Source organism: Geotrypetes seraphini, chromosome 12, assembly GCF_902459505.1.
Source record: "Geotrypetes seraphini chromosome 12, aGeoSer1.1, whole genome shotgun sequence".
Classification (NCBI taxonomy): domain Eukaryota; kingdom Metazoa; phylum Chordata; class Amphibia; order Gymnophiona; family Dermophiidae; genus Geotrypetes; species Geotrypetes seraphini.
The window spans coordinates 56,471,247-56,489,186 of NC_047095.1; the positions used below are offsets into that span (position 1 = coordinate 56,471,247).

The 17,940-nt window shown below is 43.6% G+C and overlaps 1 protein-coding gene across 1 annotated transcript in view; it reads right to left on the bottom strand.

The window, feature by feature from the left end:
• Window positions 1–17,042, bottom strand: part of LOC117346933 (tctex1 domain-containing protein 1-like) — a 34,950-nt gene extending 17,908 nt beyond the window's left edge. Inside the window, exons 1-3 of the mRNA XM_033917217.1 lie at window positions 16,912–17,042; window positions 3,177–3,337; window positions 562–726 (exon numbers count right to left, since the gene is read on the bottom strand). Coding sequence (XP_033773108.1) covers window positions 562–726; window positions 3,177–3,337; window positions 16,912–16,951 — 366 coding nt within the window. The 5' untranslated portion in view covers window positions 16,952–17,042. The remainder of the gene's footprint in view (window positions 1–561; window positions 727–3,176; window positions 3,338–16,911) is intronic.
• Window positions 17,043–17,940: the final 898 nt, after the last annotated feature.

Below are 17,940 nucleotides of genomic sequence, written 5' to 3' on the forward strand. Positions count from 1 at the left end.
GCCCTTTGGTTATCTGTGGAATGTAGAGGTTTTGTGTTAATTGTTCCCCTTTTTAATTGTTAAATGCTTAGAATTTATGATTAGCGTTTTATCAAATTTTAATAAAACTTGAAACTTGTAAGCAATCCTGCGTTAACTCTCTGCAGGTACTGTGCACTAGCAACCTGCAAAAAAAACGTGAAAAAGCCCTCAAAAAGTGCCACGTAAAACTTTCAATTTAACACGTGGTATAATCCCATGTTAAAACACCTTAACTGCAAATTTTATTGCACTTTAGTAAAAGGCTTTCAGGCTACAGTGTCAATGTATCTGTTTAAGAAATTCCTAACGGGCAGCTGAAAGAGGATACTTCTTTAAGAATTTTTTATAATTAATTGTTGAATGTTAATATCCATTGTTTTTTTTTCCAATTTCATTACTGTTCACTAAACTTAAAGTTTGTTAACCGGGTCGAGTCCCCCAAGGGAATGATCCGGTATATAAGACTGAAGATTAGCTTAGATTAGAATTTAGCAAACCCTCTGATTTTCCTGAAAGCTGGAGAAGAGATTTCACTTTTACCTTGAGTTCTCTTGTGAGCCTCTGAGCTGCCAGAAGCCCCGTCAGACTGAAGATCCCAGGTGTATCCGGAACGGGGGCTTTTCTGTTTCCTGCTCTTCGAGGCCCCTTGTCTGCCTGTGGTTTTACAGTGAAGCTGCCCTCATTGGCAGGGATGGCAGACGATTTCTGTAAAATAAACATTTCAATTTCTATTTCTAAACCGCAAATACCTTTCAGTTCATTGGGGTGTACAAGAGGGTAAAGAGGTTGAACAATAACAGTCATTTACGAAATTTGTGAAGGACAAATTTTTAATAATAAAAAATGACCAGATTTTCAATTACCCATAATTAATTTTATAAATTGCAAATATGAAGAGGGCAGCGTTAAGAGCTTTCGAAATTCGTCGTCCCAATTAGCAGCCTGAAAAGAAATCAACCTATGTAAAAAAACTTCTTATGAGTACATCCTTTTACCAGTGGAAAAGTGAAAATGGACGTAATCCGTAAAGGACGATTTGTATTTAAAAAACTACGAAACCGCGCTAGCGGTTTTTAGCACAGAGAGCCACGCTGAATGGCCCGCACTGCTCCCGACGCTCATTGAGTTTCTATGAGCGTCGGGAGCAGCGTGGGCCATTCCGTGTGGCTGCCCGCAGCTGACCCAGAAACCGTTCTTCTGATGCTGGGATTTTGCATTAGAGGGAAGGCTTTTGGGTCAGCCATGGGCAGTGTGTAGGAACCACTGCCTGAGGCTTTTTGAAGACAGCAAATTCAGCTGCACTGAATAATGAAGAAGGAAGGAGAAATTGCTACTTGGACTTCTGGAGCTGGAGGGGACATAGGAGGGCAGAGTAAGGGAAGGGACAGGGCCATGGAAGGGCAGATCCAGGGGGCCCAATGTACTTGGGTGCCTAGGGCCCACTGAAGAATTAATCCTGCCCTGGTAATGAGGCTTTGCAGACCTGCCGGCATTCACAATCGATACCTCTAGACTGGAGTTTAAATTAAAGAGTCGGGATGAACATTCACTTGAAATGAACGCTCTTTATGTTTTATTTGACATTTGATAGAACACCCTCTCTTGGAGAAGTTCAGGGCGGTGTACGACTTTTTTTTTTTTTAACAGGTATCATACTCTGCCTTATCTGTCCCACAGGAAGTGACATCAGAGTTGCGAGGAACACGTTGTTGAGTGCTGTGAACAACAACTTCAACTAGATGTACATGGAAGGGAAGGGGGAAGCGCGCGTGGCAGGCAGGATTGGGGAAGAAGCGGCAGGGGGGGAGCATACCACCGCCCTGAGCGCCTCTCACTCTTGCTATGCCACTGATAATTTCATATTGTTTTTTTAGATAGTATTCATGATTCCATATTTAGCACGATTGGACCAACTTTATGGAACTCTCTGTCTACATCTGCAATCATACCAAACATTTGAAAGATAATTTAAATCCTACCTATTTGCGGAAAAGTTTTTTTTTTGTACTGAGGGAGTAAAGTAGGATGGTTTGGACCGAGACTGGATGGCTGGAAAATGTCTACTTTCTCTCTATGATTACGATGTAACTTTTATTTACTTTTGATTCACCTATTTTATTATAAATGTTTTCTTGTAAACCGCTATGAAGGCTCACCATTAGCTGTATATCAAAATTAAATAAACTTGGAAGCTTACGGGCTCCTTCAGCAAGTAGTTTATTAATTTGAATGCATCCTGCCTACGCTGGAGATCCTTACCGGACTAGCACAAAACCGGTTTCTTTTTAGATCTGTAAGTCATCAAGTCGCTAGGACTGGGGTTGCCAGATTTTTTAACTCAGTAAAATCCGGACTTCTAGATCACACGGATGGTCACAGGGCTCAGGGATCTCCCGTATGAGGAACGGCTGAATAAATTGCAGCTCTACTCACTAGAGGAACGCAGGGAGAGGGGAGACATGATCGAAACATTCAAATACCTCATGCGCCGTATCGAGGTGGGGGAGGATATCTTCTTCTTCAAGGAACCCACATCAACACGAGGGCATCCGTGGAAAATCAGGGGAGGGACATTGCATAGCGACACCAGGAAATACTTCTTCACTGAGAGGGTGGTGGATCGATGGAATGGTCTTCCGATACAGGTAATTGAGGCCAGCAGTGTGCCTGATTTTAAAACTAAATGGGATCGACAGGTGGGATCTCTTCACAGAGGGAGATAAGGGAGGGTTATTGGTGTGGGCAGACTTGATGGGCCTTGGTCCTTATCTGCCGTCACTTTCTATGTTACCCCCAGGCCCGCCCAGTTCCATCCATCCCTGCCCCGTTACGCCCCAGCTCCTCCCTCAGCTCTGTCCCCAGCCCCGCCCCTGCCACCTATTCGTTGGGCAGGAAGGCGTGACGTCACCACATTGGATCCGCGCATGTGCAGATGCTCCCGCCCAATGCGATTTCTTTTCAAAACCCGTACAAAGTGCCGGGTTTTGAAAAGCCGTCCAGACCCTCCGGACATGTCCTCAAAAGGAGGACATGTCCGGAGGGCCCGGACGGTTTTTCAAATACCCGGCACTCAAAAGGAGGACATGTCCATGGAAATCCGGACAGCTGGTAACCCTAGCTAGGACTCGAACACGAGTCGATGGCCCCTAACCTACCTCTTTGAAATCTTTAGCGTTGACACGTCCCTCTGAGCCTGGAACTTTGAAGGTCACATTACCATTCTTGGCATTTGAAGACTTTTCTCCCAGTGTCTTTGCTTCTTTCCCTTTTCTGCCGTTCATGCTTTGTGGAAGAAGAGTTTGCAGGTTAGAGGTCTCTGCAAAACAGAAGCAAAAACATGTGTACTCTCAGAAATAAATCCAGCCATGACCATGTTAATAGAAAACATTACCATTAATGCAGTGGTGTAGTGAGGTGCTCCGGGTGGTGGCACCCCCCAGCACCCTCCTGTCCGCCCCCCACCCTCACCCCACTCGCTCCTTCTGCTTCAACTCCACCCCCGTTTCTTCCTTGCTCCCCCACCATACTCATGCCCTCCCTGCCCACCCTCTTACCTCTTTAAACCTTCACCAGCACAAGCAGATTCTCTGGCCTGCTGCTCGTGCTGGCATTGGCTTTCCCTCTGACATCACTTCCTCTCCCCACAACCTGGAAATGATGTCAGATGGAACCAGGCCGGCGCGAGGAGCAGGCTAGAGTAGTTGCTGGTGCTGGCGAAGATTTTAAAGAGGTACGAGGGGCGGGGAAGGGAAGTCGTGAGCGTGGCATGGGGGGGCGGAGAGCTGCTGGTGCCCCCACCAAGACAGCGCCTGGGGAACTCCGCCCCCCCCCCCTTATTATGCCACTGCATTTATGTAAAACACAGGATGGTAGGTCAACAGTAAAGAAATAAGGATGAAGCTGCTGAAATTTCATCTAATCCCAGTTTGTTTTCGGGGAATGTTGGTCTCTTTCTCTCCTGTCTGGTGGACTTGCTTTGGCAGTTGTATTATGATTATATAAATATATGGGTTTTCTTTTTCCATATCTCCACTAATAATGTTGCTAGATTTGTCTATTCTGAGTGTTTTCCCCAAAGGAAAGGATCGACTCCTTTGCTGTTGCACCTGCTTGTGGCTGCTAGATCAAGGAAGCCTTAGTGCCGGAAACTGTAAGATAAATCATCTTTGGAGAGTTGGCCATGACTAGCTAGGTAGGTGTTTTAAAAGGAATTTACACGTCTTCCTCCATATTTGCAGTTTCAGCGTTCGTGATTTTGAATATTTGTGGTTGATTGGCTTGCTGGCTCCTCCCCCAAATGACATCATCCCAGAGTCATCCTTCAGTGTGCAGATAAAAAAACCAGTCGCTTGGGTTGAGATCTGAGAGGAAACGTACAGGACAGGGAGGAGCAGAGTGCCTGAGGCGGCTATGAGACTCACCAGAGTGGGAGAGCTGTTTATCAGTGCCTTGTGGGGGATCGTCCTTGCTGTGCATAGGCCGCGGTCAGGAGCCTTCTGCAACCTGCGATCTGAGCTCGGGCATGTGCATTGGGTGCACAGGCCTGTGTTGCCATGCAGCCCAGGCACTCCACCTTGTTTATAAACTCCACCCCCTTCACTGTCCGCTGCATTCCAGAAAGGTGAGAGGATATGAGTTCTGAGTCTGGGCAAGTAAAGTTATTTGTGATTTTTCCGTATTTGCGGGCGTGCCCTAACCACCATGAATATAGAGGGAGGAATGTATTACCGTCAGGATGTAATGTGAAAACCATGGGTGGGGAAAGAAAGCCCCGATTGTGGCTGGAGAGTTGTGGAAGGGCTTGGGTGGGGCTTTGATGACACCTTCAGTAGTTGGAGACAGTGGCATAGCGAGGGTGAGAGGTGCCCGTGGCAGTGGAGCCCTTCCCCCTCCACCCCTCACCTCACACACTCCTTCCCCGTCCCCTCCTGCCATGCATGTGTGCCGCTTCCCTTCCCCCATACCTTGGTAACATTCCTGGCACAAACATCAACCCCCAAGCTGATGTCGGGCCAGTGTCAGCTTTTCCTCTGATGTCACTTCCTGGACCCGCCCCTAGGAAGTGATGTCAGAGGAAGAGCCAACGCTGGCGCGAGCAGCAGCTTGGGGTTTCTGCTTGCGCTGGGAATGTTAAAGAGTTAAGGGGGAAGTGGCTCGCGTGTGCGGCAGGAGGGGGTGGAGAAGGAGCAGATGGGGTTTTGGGCCTGAGGTATGCCGACTTATAGCGGAATGGTAGCAGAAGAGGCTCCTTCGGAGCATATGCTAAAAGTGCGATGGGAAAGACAGATTTTCCCAAATTAATTCCACCTATTATATCGACATATTATGTGTCTACTAGGAAGAAGCAATGTCAACCTTTTTCTCGCTGAGATGAATACCTTAAATATGTCTGACATTTTGGAGTACAGTGTTCCCCCGCGAATTTGCAGTTCGCGACTCATGGACTAGCTCATTCGCGGTCTGCTCTGACCGCCTCTTCCTGTAATAAAGTTGGGCTACACCAATCAGGAGCTGCGTATCAAAGAAGCTCCTGATTGGTGTAGGCCAACTTTACTCCAGGAAGAGGCGGTCGGAGCAGATCGCGCGTGATTTTCTTCACCCGCCGGCACTCCAGTTGCCCTCTCCTGCTTCCCCTGTCTTTTGACAGGTGAAAAACCACATTTGCGGTTTTTCAAAATTTGCGGGGGTTCCTAGAACGGAACCCCCATGAATTTGGGGGGGGGGGAGTATTGTATTCTGAATCTGATTTGGTTACTTCTGCATGTGCCCCCCCCCTTTTTACAAAACTGTAGCGTATTTTTAGTGCTGGTTGTGGCGGTAACAGCTCCAACGCTCATGGAATTCCTGTGAGCATCGAGCTGTTACCGCTGCAGCTGGCACTTAGAATTGTGCTATGGTTTGTAAAAGGGGGGGGGGGGTGGTATGTTAGTCACGTTTACATTAATCTCAGATAAAGAATGGTTTCTTAGACTTTTCTTCAAGCATCTGCATTAAAACATTTTTTTTAAAAACTCCTTTGAGTGCCACGTTAAATTCGGGCATAGCATGCAGAAAAGTCTCACGTTAGAATGCCCTAAACCCAGATTTTACCACACTGTAGTAAAAGGGCCCTCTTTATTCAGCCTGTGAAGAAGCCATCAAAATATCTAACATTTTCCAGAACATAAATGTCAAAACTCATGTAATTTACTCCCTCCTTTACAAAGCGTTTTTAGCGCCAGCCGCAGCGGTAAGAACTCCGACGCCCATAGAATTCCTATGAGCTCCGGAATTCTTACCGCCGCCGCCACCGCTAAAAATGCTAGCGGGTCTATGTAAAGGAAGGCCTTAATTTGCAAAAATTTTCTTTCAGGGGGTGTTTTAAATTAACGCAGAAGAAAGAGAAGCCGTTCAGACCATAATATGCAAGCATTTCTTTTGAAATAAATCTCCCGCGGCACCCGTGCGTACATTCATTTTTAAACCTGACAGGGAGCGTGGCATTTGATCAGACAATTCTTTATTTCTTTGCTCAATGGCTTTCTCCTGCTCCAGGAGATTTTCTGCCCCTACTGAGGCTACAGCACAGGAGCTTTTGTTTGTAAGCACTCAGGCAACCCAGGTTCCTCCCTTCTAGTTAGCTCTGCCAGGACAGCAAAAGCTCTTTTCGGTAACACTGAGTGGTGATTCTCAGTCCAGTCCTTGGTTAAAGCAAAACTTTACTGCACTATCTCCAAGCTGAAGAGCCTAGGGTTACCAGGTGTCCAGGAAAACCTGGACGGGTCCTATTTTTAAAGGACTTTCTGGGTGCTTGGACAGCTTTCCAAGACCTGACAGTTTGTACGGGTTTTGAAAAGCCTCGAGCTCGGGGCCGTGTCTGGAGGGTCTCCGAGCATTCACGGATGCAATGCAATGATGTCACATGCATGCACGGCCAATAATTTGCAATTTTTAAATTTTTCTTATAATTCTGTGATATCTTCTAATGAGATGCTGAAACAATATACAGTACTCTCTCGAAATTCGCGGGGGTTCTGTTCCAGGAACCCCCGTAAATTTTGAAAAATCGCAAATACAGTTTTTCGCCAGTCAAAAGGCAGGAGAGGGCAGCTGGGGCGCTGGCGAGTGCAGAAAATCACTCGCAATATGCTCCGACCGCCTCTTCCTGTTACTAAAGTCAGGCTACACCAATCAGGAGCTGCTTTGACACGCTAGATAGCTCCTGGTTGGTGTAACCATGACTATAGTACAAGGAAGTGGCGGTCAGAAAATACCGCAAATTACTGAGTCCGCGATTCGCGAATTGCGAATTTGCGGGGGTTTACTGTATGGTGGAAGTCTTATCCACGAATCATCTATCTCTCCACCCGAAATAATTTTAATAGAAGTGGAAATATAATAAGGTTTAGAAATTTTAGGGAGAGAGAGATGAGGTGCTGGAGGTAGACTTAACCACTACGTTAAAAAACATCTATTCAGGAGGCCACCTTAAGAGGCACCATGTTGATGTCTTTTCAAAACAACGAAGATGGGAATAAGACGTTAATTCATTTCTTTTGTAAGCAATAGGCTCTTTTTCATGGTTCTCCACTCCAGTATATATTTATCCTGATGTTTCTCGGAGAACTCAAAATGTTCAGAAGAGAATTTCTAAAGCTCTGTCTCTTGACGTGATCTTTTTTCTAAAAAAACAACTAGAGAACTATATTTTGTCTCAGGATTCCAAATCAACTGAAGCTCCATCTACTTCATGAGGTGGGGGTAGTAGATTCGGATAACTGCCCGCATGTTGAAATGTACCTGTTTGTGATTCTACTTGTAAAGTTCTAATCCAGGGGTAGGGAACTCCGGTCCTCGAGAGCCGTATTCCAGTCGGGTTTTCAGGATTTCCCCAATGAATATGCATTGAAAGCAGTGCATGCAAATAGATCTCATGCATATTCATTGGGGAAATCCTGAAAACCCGACTGGAATATGGCTCTCGAGGACCAGAGTTCCCTACCCAATCTAATCTAATCTTTGATTTTATATACCGATTCATCCCAACAAAAGGGCTCAGCTCGGTTAACAGAACATTAATAGAAACTCTGGCCTCCTTTTACGAAACTGCGATAGCAGTTTCTAGTGCTGGGAGCCGCGCTGAATGGCCCGCGCTGCTTCCGACGCTCACTGAGTTCCTATGAGCGTCGGGAGCAGCATGGGCCATTTAGCGCAGCTCCTCACACTAGAAAATGCTATCGCAGTTTCATAAAAGAGGGTGGTATATCTTTTAAGCCAAAATTTTATCTTTTATGGTTGATTAGTTGAAAAAGAAAAATCATTAGTAAATTTCTGGGATAAATATGTCTGCAATGCTTTACGGAAAGTGGGTAGATAAGAGAGAACTCTAATTATAGAAGGAAGGTCATTCCAAACTTTTATGAATGAAAAAGAAAATAATAAAGAAAAATTGGCCATAGTTTTTATTCTTTTAACAGTAGGAAAGCCAAGTTTATATTTCTGAGAGCTCCTAGAATTAGAGATTTCTTGTGAATTAAATGAAACAGAGGCCAAAAGAGAAATAATACCATATAGGATTTTGAAAATTACAGTTGCACACTTAAATTGGATCCTCCAGCAGACAGGAAGCCAGTGAAGAGATCTCAGTAAAGGTGTGATATATTAGGTATTATATTATATGCAGGGATTGAGTGGATAGGGGTTGATTTACCCTTATTTTTTTTCGTTATACGCTTCTATTTCTAATTTATTTATTCAAAAAATTTCTTAGCCGCCTATAACTAGGCAGTTTTACAAAAAACCCCAATCATATAAAAAAATAAGAAATATACAGCACATAATATACAAACAACAACAACAGTTCCTTCATATCAGCCATATTTTACATCACTTAACAGCGTATCACTACAGAAACATCCATAACCCAGGAAAAAACCCAAATAATGTCATTTTCCGAAGTTTCTTAAACTTCTGAAAATCTACAAGAGCTCTTAATGGTCCAGTCAACTTATTCCACAGCGCTACTCTCATGAAAGAAATAGCGGAGGACCTAGTATGCTCATAGTGCGCTGCTGAGAAACCGGTCAGGGACAATTGCACTGGCCCTCCTAAGATCGCAATGCTCTGAGTGGCCTATAAAGTGCTAATGATTCTATGTACTGATCTCCCCCATTTCCTTTTATTGCAATGACATGGGAATTTGAATAAATGGGGGGGGGGGATTCTTTCTTTTGTTATGCTAGGGTTCTGGCTATTTTTTTCTTCTTTTATATGTCAGTAGACGGATTGCCATTTAAACTGTAATTTAAAAATTTTCAATTTTAAAAAGACAAACCAACATAAGCATTGCCCAGTATCCTGTTTCCAACAGTGGCGAACCCAGGCCACAAGCACCTGGCAAGATCCCAAAAAGGAAGACATATTTTATGCTGCTTATGCTTGGAATACCACTTACAATGTAATTTTTTTAATTGGTAGGATAAAGCTCAGAGACATGGAGGGGCTGACACGGGGGACAAGTCCCCAACCACCTCACCACCCAATCATTGCATGATCCTCCATTTTTAAATTATTGTGCAAATGAACACTTGTAGCTGATAAAAAAAAACTTGAACTTACGTGATGAATCCGCACTAGAAAAATTCAAAAGCTCTTTAAAAAGTTTCTTGTATAAGGACGCATTTGAGACATAGATAGGATAATTCATTTATCATTAATGCTTATGCTCTAATACCTAATTTCAATCAGACCTTTATAGGTTGAAATCTTCATTATCTCCTTTACCTTCATGATTATTCTTTGTTACCCTCCAGATGTTCTTTCCCTAAATGTTTCTTTCTTTTCTTTAAAGACTGTAGTTCATCCCCCTCTCCTTTTGTATCGGTAATTATTTGTACGTAAATACTGTATGTTTATATGTATAAAATTGTTTTATTTTTGTCTCCCATTTTTAAATTGTTATACGCATTGAAATATTTGACATTGCGTGTACAACAAATTTTTTTTTAATTCTTTATTCATTTTTAAATGTGCAGTAAGTGCATCAATATAATATAACAAATAGATCATAAATATATCAATAGTCATCAAGAGTACAAATAAAATGCTATTAACCCCCACCCTCCCCAACCCTTCCTATTATATAATCAAATACAATATACAATATACATTAATAAAATAATAAAATTACCCCCCCCTCGTAATTGAACCTGTAAATCAAGGGAAAAGAATCATTTAATCATTGCAACAAATTTTTAATAAACTTGAAAACTTGAACACTTCAAAATATAAATAGAGTTGTAAAAAGTGAAAAAACACTTAACTAATAGATGGTTTGTCCCCCGTGTCAACCCCTCCATGTCTCTGAGCTTTATCCTACCAATTAAAAAAAATTACATTGCAAGTGATATTGCATGCATATCTATTTTTGGGAGCTTGTGTTTAACAACGAGCTTCCTTTGCTTCCACTATTAACATTTTTGGCGTTATACTTCTTCCCCTGTTTTTTGTTTGACTTAGTATGCTTGGAATATTCAGTGGATTTCCACACAACCATCTTAATAATGGCTTATAGACTTCTTTTAGGAAGTTATCAATTTCGGAAAACTAAAGCATGGTCTAGGTTGCTTGACATTATAGAACAATTTAAGTTAGCGGATCCCTGGAGGATTCTTCATCCTAAAGAAAAAAAAAATATACATTCTATTCAAATCCCCACAACTCATACTCACACTAGAGAATGACACGGTGACAAAATTCATCACCGTTCCCATCCCCGCGGATAACCGCGGGAAACCATCTTCATGTCATTCTTTAAGGAAAGAGGGAAGAATCAGAGTATGAATGGCCACAACCACTGACCCGCAAGCTTTGCTTTGAAGAATGCTGGTGTAGAAGGACACTAGAAAATGACATGGGATTATTTCCCGCGGTTATCCGCGGGGACGGGAACGGTGATGAATTTTGTCACCGTGTCATTCTCTAACTCACACATCGATTTCTTCCTAGTCAGCAGCCACCTACTATGCAAGATTAAATCAGCAGATATTAAAGAAATATCGGTTTCTGACCATGCGACAAGATCTCTGGCTATGCACTATGAACAATCAACCACTCCTCCTCCCAACTGGAGATTTAGGGCTCCTTTTACTAAGCCGCGTTAGGGCTTTAACGTACGGAATAGCGCAAGCTAAATTGCCACGTGCGCTAACCCTTAATGCCAGCATTGAGCTGGCGTTAGTTCTAGCTGCGTAGCATGGGTTTAGCGTGCGCTAAAAACGCTAAAGCAGCTTAGTAAAAGGAGCCCTTAATTCTTCGCTTATCTCAGACCCGGAACTCATAAAATATATGGAAAAGGCAATACTGGAGTTCCTAGAATTTAATAGACCCACTGACACTAATTGGCGCTGGTTTTGGGACACATTTAAAGCGCACTTCCGAGGAATGATTATCTCTTTTACTCGCACTAAACACAAAAATTCTAACTTGAACTTTCTAGAATTGGACCAGCAAACTAAAAAATTGGAAGAACACCAAGCAAATATTACCAACATAACTTAGGGCTCCTTTTACAAAGGCGGGTTAGCGGTTTAATGCGTGTAATAGCGTGCGATAAACCGCTAGCCGCTACTGCCTCCTCATGAGCAGGCGGTAGTTTTTTGGCTAGCGTGGGGATTTAGCGCGTGATTAAAAGTTACGCGCGCTGAAGCCGCTAATGCGGCTTCGTAAAAGGAGCCCTAAGTTAATGGACTTGCAAAAGCTTAGATTGCAATATAATTTAGTCTTAAGTACAACGGCAGCTAACTCTGTTTTCATGAGTTCTTCAACAAATTATGCAGAAAGTAATAAAAGTGGTCATTTTTTGGCATCGTATCTGAAAGCATAAGCGGATAGGAAACTGATCTCTTCCAACCAAGCTGCTAATGCTGATATCCTTACAAAGCACGAGGACATATTGTCGGTTTTCAAAACATTTTATGAATCTTTATACTCCTCTGAGACTAATGGTGAGAATGCGCATTACCTCTTCTTGGACAAATTGCCGCATGCTACCTTACGTAAGGAAGATAATGACTTGATAGAAGGTGATATCACTTTGGAAGAAATTTTCACTGCTTTGAAGTTCAGGGCACCCAACAAAGCACCAGGCCCGGATGGGCTCACAATTGAATTTTACAAGGCTTTTCAGAATTTACTTGCCCCGATTTTACTCCAATATTTTAACCAATTGTGTAGCACATTAGAAGTTATGGGCACCTTTACTGAAGCTTCAATTATAGTGATCCCCAAGCCAGGGAAAGACCCTCAAATCATACAAAATCTTAATAAATACTGATGCCAAACTTTATGCCAAAATCATTGCAAGTAGGCTACAAAACATACTCCCCAGTATAATCAATCCTGATCAAAGTGGATTCATGCACGACAGGTATTCCCATAATAATACTAGAACTTTTGCAGATATCATTGGTAAGTCCTCCTCCGCCTCACAACAACTACTGCCAATAGGCTCAGATGCAGAAAAAGCCTTCAATAGGGTGGAATGCCCTATTTTTTTGGCACTCTCCACTGGTTTGGCTTTTCGGAAAGTAGGATAAACAAAATCAAAGTGCTTTACAAACTGCCCTCCACTTGACTTTTTATTAACGGTTATCGCTCGCAAACACACTTTTTCCATCTAGAGCAGTGGTCTCAAACTCAAACCCTTTGCAGGGCCACATTTTGGATTTGTAGGTACTTGGAGGGCCTCATAAAAAAATAGTTAATGTCTTATTAAAGAAATGACAATTTTGCGTGAGGTAAAACTCTTTATAGTTTATAAATCTTTCCTTTTGACTAAGTCTTAATAATAATATTGGAATTTATAGCTAAAGAGACATATGATCAAGAAACTGTTTTAATTTACTTTTATGATTATGATAAACATACCGAAGGCCTCAAAATAGTACCTGGCGGGCCGCATGTGGTCCTCGGGCCGCGAGTTTGAGACCACTGATCTAGAAGAACTAGACAAGGATGCCCGTTATCCCCCACGTTTCTTCAACATTGCCTTAGAGCCGTTGTTAATTGCAATCTGAAATAATCCATTGATTAAAGGATTTGAATTTGATGATCATACGATCAAATTATCAGCTTATGCTGACGACTTTTTGCTTTACACGACCTCAGATTCTATACAACACTTGCTAAAAACCATAAATGAATGTTCACAAATCTCTGGGGTATAAACTCAACCAGAGCAAAACAGAATTGATGGCTTTGAATTGTGCAGCTATGTTACCTGAACTCAAACAATTTGGACAAATCACAGATTAAAGTACTTTTGCTGTTTCTATTCAGAATAATTCATGGAATTTCCCAGTATATTTGAGCTACTCTGGGCCCCTTTTACAAAGCCACAGTAGCGATTCTCTTGTAGCAAATGCACTGAGGCCCGTTCAGTTCCTATGGACTTTGGTGCATTTGCCCCAGGAGAAGCACCGCCATGGTTTTGTAAACAGGCCCCTATGTTTCCTTATATACAACTGCATTCTAGAGACAATATTCATGTGAAAATCGCTTCAATGATAGAATTAAGATCATGTGATACCCAAATGAAATCTATTTTGAAACAAGACCTAGAGCTTCGGGGCTTGCTTTCATATAAAGATTTTAGGAGGGTTTTAAATACTGTACAAGGCTACTTAAGAGAATTTTATGGGGTATTGGATAATGTAGCTTAAATTTCAGGTTTAGGCTTATGTAAAATGTTAGCAGTGTATTTTGTGTTGATATGTATTGGTATGTTACTTTATATTTTGTTACACCCGGTCTTCTATTCAAATTCTACTGTCTACTATTTAAAACCATAAACGGTGACAGCTCAACCTACCTGAACAACCGCCTCATCCAAACTACATCAACTAGACATAGGAAAACCCACCCTCCATTCACGCACCCTCCAATCAAAGAAGTCAAACGGAAAAAACTGTATGATGGCCTCCTAGCCACACAAGCAGCAAAACTCGACAACCAAATCTCCAATCTACTGATTATGACCCCCAGACTACAAAACATTCAGAAAAGAAGTAAAGACTCTACTCTTCAAAAAATTCCTGCAAACGACTTAATACCACTAGCTCTTTCCCAATACCTTCCCTATTCCCCAAAGCAACCTCATCTCTTCTTTATCTCCTCTAGAAATGACCACATATCTTCTTGTAATACGTTTTTTGTAATTCTTTTGTAATCCGCCTTGAACCGCACGGCAATGGTGGAATAGAAATCTCTAATGTAATGTCTTCTATTCTGCCCCTTCCTTCACAGTTCAGGAGAGAGCCCACAAACAAGAGACTAGATTAATATATCTGAGAATTACATCAAAAAGGAAAAAGACAATCAAAGCTAACAAAGCCTAACCCAGACGATCAATTTGAATCATAATCCAACAGAGCAAATTAATGAAAGAAAAACACTTTCACATTTTTCCGAAACTGCAAATGTTGTTTACAAGATCTTAGGCCCCCTTTTAGGATGCCGCGTTAGGCCTTTTTTTTTTTTTTTTTTATCGCCGACCGCAGCAGTATTAACTCTGGCGCTCAATAATAAAGCCCAACGCCGCGTCCTAAAAGGAGGGGAGGGTTAATGATAAAGGCAAGATATTCCAAATTTCTACCATTTGATATTGGATAGATAAAGAAAGATGCTTCACAGATATTAAATTGTTAATTCCTGGAAAACATAATAAGAACTGCTTATGGGTATTTGAAAAGTAATTAGAGTGCTCTGTGGTTTTATTGTAATCCACCTTGAACTTATTTTGACTAAAGCAGAATCCAGACAACTTTAGATTTAATTAAATAAAATTAAAACCAGAGCTGTGGGGAGGAGGTCACCACCGGCCTCCACACTGTTCCGACTTTAGAGGCTGTGGACAAAGGAGGAAGCAGTTTCACTTCATTTGCCCCCACCCCCTTTATTTGCAGTTTCTACCGCGGCCCGGGGAACTAAATGCTCCGACGCTCATAGGAATTCTATGAGCGTCGGAGCAGCATTGGAGCATTTAGAGCAGTGTATCGCAAACTGTGTGCCGCGGCCTACCCGTGTGCCTCCTGAGATTTCTGATGTGCCGCGACACACTGGCGAGGAGGAGAGTCGTCCACGCCGGCTGCCTGCCTACAGGACGTGCCTTCCACGGCGAGAGGCACATCCTGTAGGAAATCAGCCAGCGCGGACGACTCTCCTCCTGGCCGGCGTCTCTCCTCATCTCCCTGCACCTCCTGGATCCCTGTAACGGCGGGCTCACGGCGAAATGGTCCTCCGCCCATGCGCGGACATTGATGCATTGACTTCCGGGTGCCTTCCGGCCGGGGCACTGCATTTAGTGGGCCGTGGGCCGGAAAAGTTTGCGGGACACTGATTTAGAGCTTCGGGCTGGGGTAGAAACCTCTATTGCAGCTTAATAAAAGCGGGAGGAGGGGGGTGTTAGGTGAGACGTGCTGCTCACTGACTCCCTTGCCAGCTGGAGGGAACAGCAAAGAGGACCATGGAGAGGACTTTATCGCTAGCCACAGTGACCTGCCCCATCTTCTCCCTGCATGGCAATATTTTCACAGCACAGTAGCGTGCAATCTCTAAAGCAGTGTATTACAAACTGTGTGGCTCCTGCGATTTCAGGTGTGCCATGACACACTGGGGAGGAGATGCACCTGTGCCGGCGAGAGGCACGTCCTGTAGGCAATCAGCCAGCACCTGTGTCTCTCCTTCTCTCCGGCCCTCTTCCCTGCCGGCACCCCCCTCATTGGCAGCTCAGGGCCAGTCTGGAGGGCCCTGGCGCATGCGCGTGATGTCATCACAGCACCATATGCGCACCTCCGGATGCCATGAACCTCAACCACTTCGTTTAGTGTGCCGCGGCACAACAAAGTTTGTGTGACACTGCTCTAAATAATTACTCGTGCATTCAAACGCCTTTCAACAAATAGCTTTAATGAAGCAGTATTAGAAGCACTCGTCCCTCACGTCTGGCTCTCCCAAATACCTCAGACACTCTCTAATTTGGTCCCATGAAAACCACCATGCAGAAAAAAAAAAAATCAGTTTCCCCATTGGAACTTGGCACTACTGGAACGGCTGCCAAATAGTGAAGGCAAAACAAACAGCAGAAGGCGTGTTGTCGAAACTCAAGAGATGACATTTCGAATCAAAAGAAGATGGAGCAAAAAGTTTTGTGGGGAAGTCTGCGGAGAGGAAAAGATAGGAACATGATGGCAGATCAAGGCCAAATGGTTCATCTAGTCTGCCCATCCACAGTAACCAGTATCTCTTTCTCTCTCCGAAAGATCCCATTCCCACGTGCCTATCCCAGGCTTTCTTGAGTTCAGACTCGGTCTCTGTTTCCACCACCTCTTCCGGGAGACTTCCACGCATCTACCACCCTTTCTGTAAAAAAGTATTTCCTCAGACTACCTCTTACCTTCATCCTATGCCCTCTCATTCCAGAGTTTCCTTTCAAATAAAAGAGACTCAACTCATGCGCATTTACATGACGTAGGTATTTAAACATCTCTATCATATCTCCCCTCTCCCACCTTTCCTCCAAAGTATACAGATTGAGATCTTTAAGTTTGTCCCCATACGCCTTATATTGAAGACCACACACCATTTTAGTAGCCTTTCTTTGGACCATAGAAACATGATGGCAGATAAAGGCCAAATGGCCCATCCAGTCTGCCCATCCGCAGTAACCATTATCTCTCTCCGAGAGGTCCCACATGCCTATCCCAGGCCCTTTTGAATTCAGACTCAGTCTCTGTCTCCGTCACCTCTTCTGGGAGACTGTTCCACGCTTCTAACAGTAAATGCATTCAGGCTGGGTTAAAGCACTTGAGCACAGTTTAATGCTACACAGCAATATATTCCAACCTTACTTACCACTTAAGATATTCGCCAGCTTTTGTGGCAGAAGGTTCATTAACCAGCGTAAGGCTTCAGGTTAAAGAAAGACTGGCCTCTTATCGCTCCGTGGCATTTTACTTTCCAGTGAGTTGCCAGCACGCCCTCTGTATTTATTATGCCTGTTTTGTTGACTTTGCACGGTCCAGCCTCTAGAAACATTGTGGACAAATGCCATATCTCTGACATGTTTTCCTGAGAGAAGCACTTTAAATTACACAAAGTTCTTGTCTTTGCAAAGGATGAATTGTTTGAATGTACTTTGGCTTGTCTCAGCCAAAAGGGTAGAGGCGTGGGGGGAGCATTGTTCTGAGTGTTGGCATGCAGATATTGGACGCCTCACTGATTTTATGCCCCAGGGCAGAGGCGGACTGAAGAGGGCTGTCAATAGGACAGAGCAGGGCTGTAGCAAGCCATAACTGTGCCCTGTGCAATCACATGGCGCCCTCCCCCTGTGCAGAGTGCCTCCCTACCTCCCTCCTGCCTTACCCAAACACACAATGCAGCATCTCTATCTATCCCCTCTCCCCCCGGAATCCACCCCTCACCTGCATAGAAACATGGAAACAAACATAGAAATACGATGGCAGATAAAGGACAAATGGACCATCTAGTCTGCCCATCCACAATCTCCTCTCCCTAAGAGATACCACATGCCTGTCCCACGCTTTCTTCAATTCAGACACAGTCTCTGTCTCCACCACCTCTACTGTGATCCTATTCCACGCATCTAGCACTCTTTCTGTAAAAAAGTATTTCCTTAGATTACTCCTGAGTAGAGAGTTGCGCGGGGACAGAAATCCCACCCATCCCTGCCCGTCCCCGCCAGGATCCTCTCCGTCCCCACCCATCCCCGCAAGGAATTATCTCCATCCCCGCCCGTCCCCATAAAAAGCAGCAATTACTTCTAACAGGATCATCAATTCCACAGTTTCTTTTGTGTTTGCGCTGCTGTTTTCCTTGTGGAATCTCTTTGGTGGAACCCTTTTTTTATTTTCTGTTCAGGTA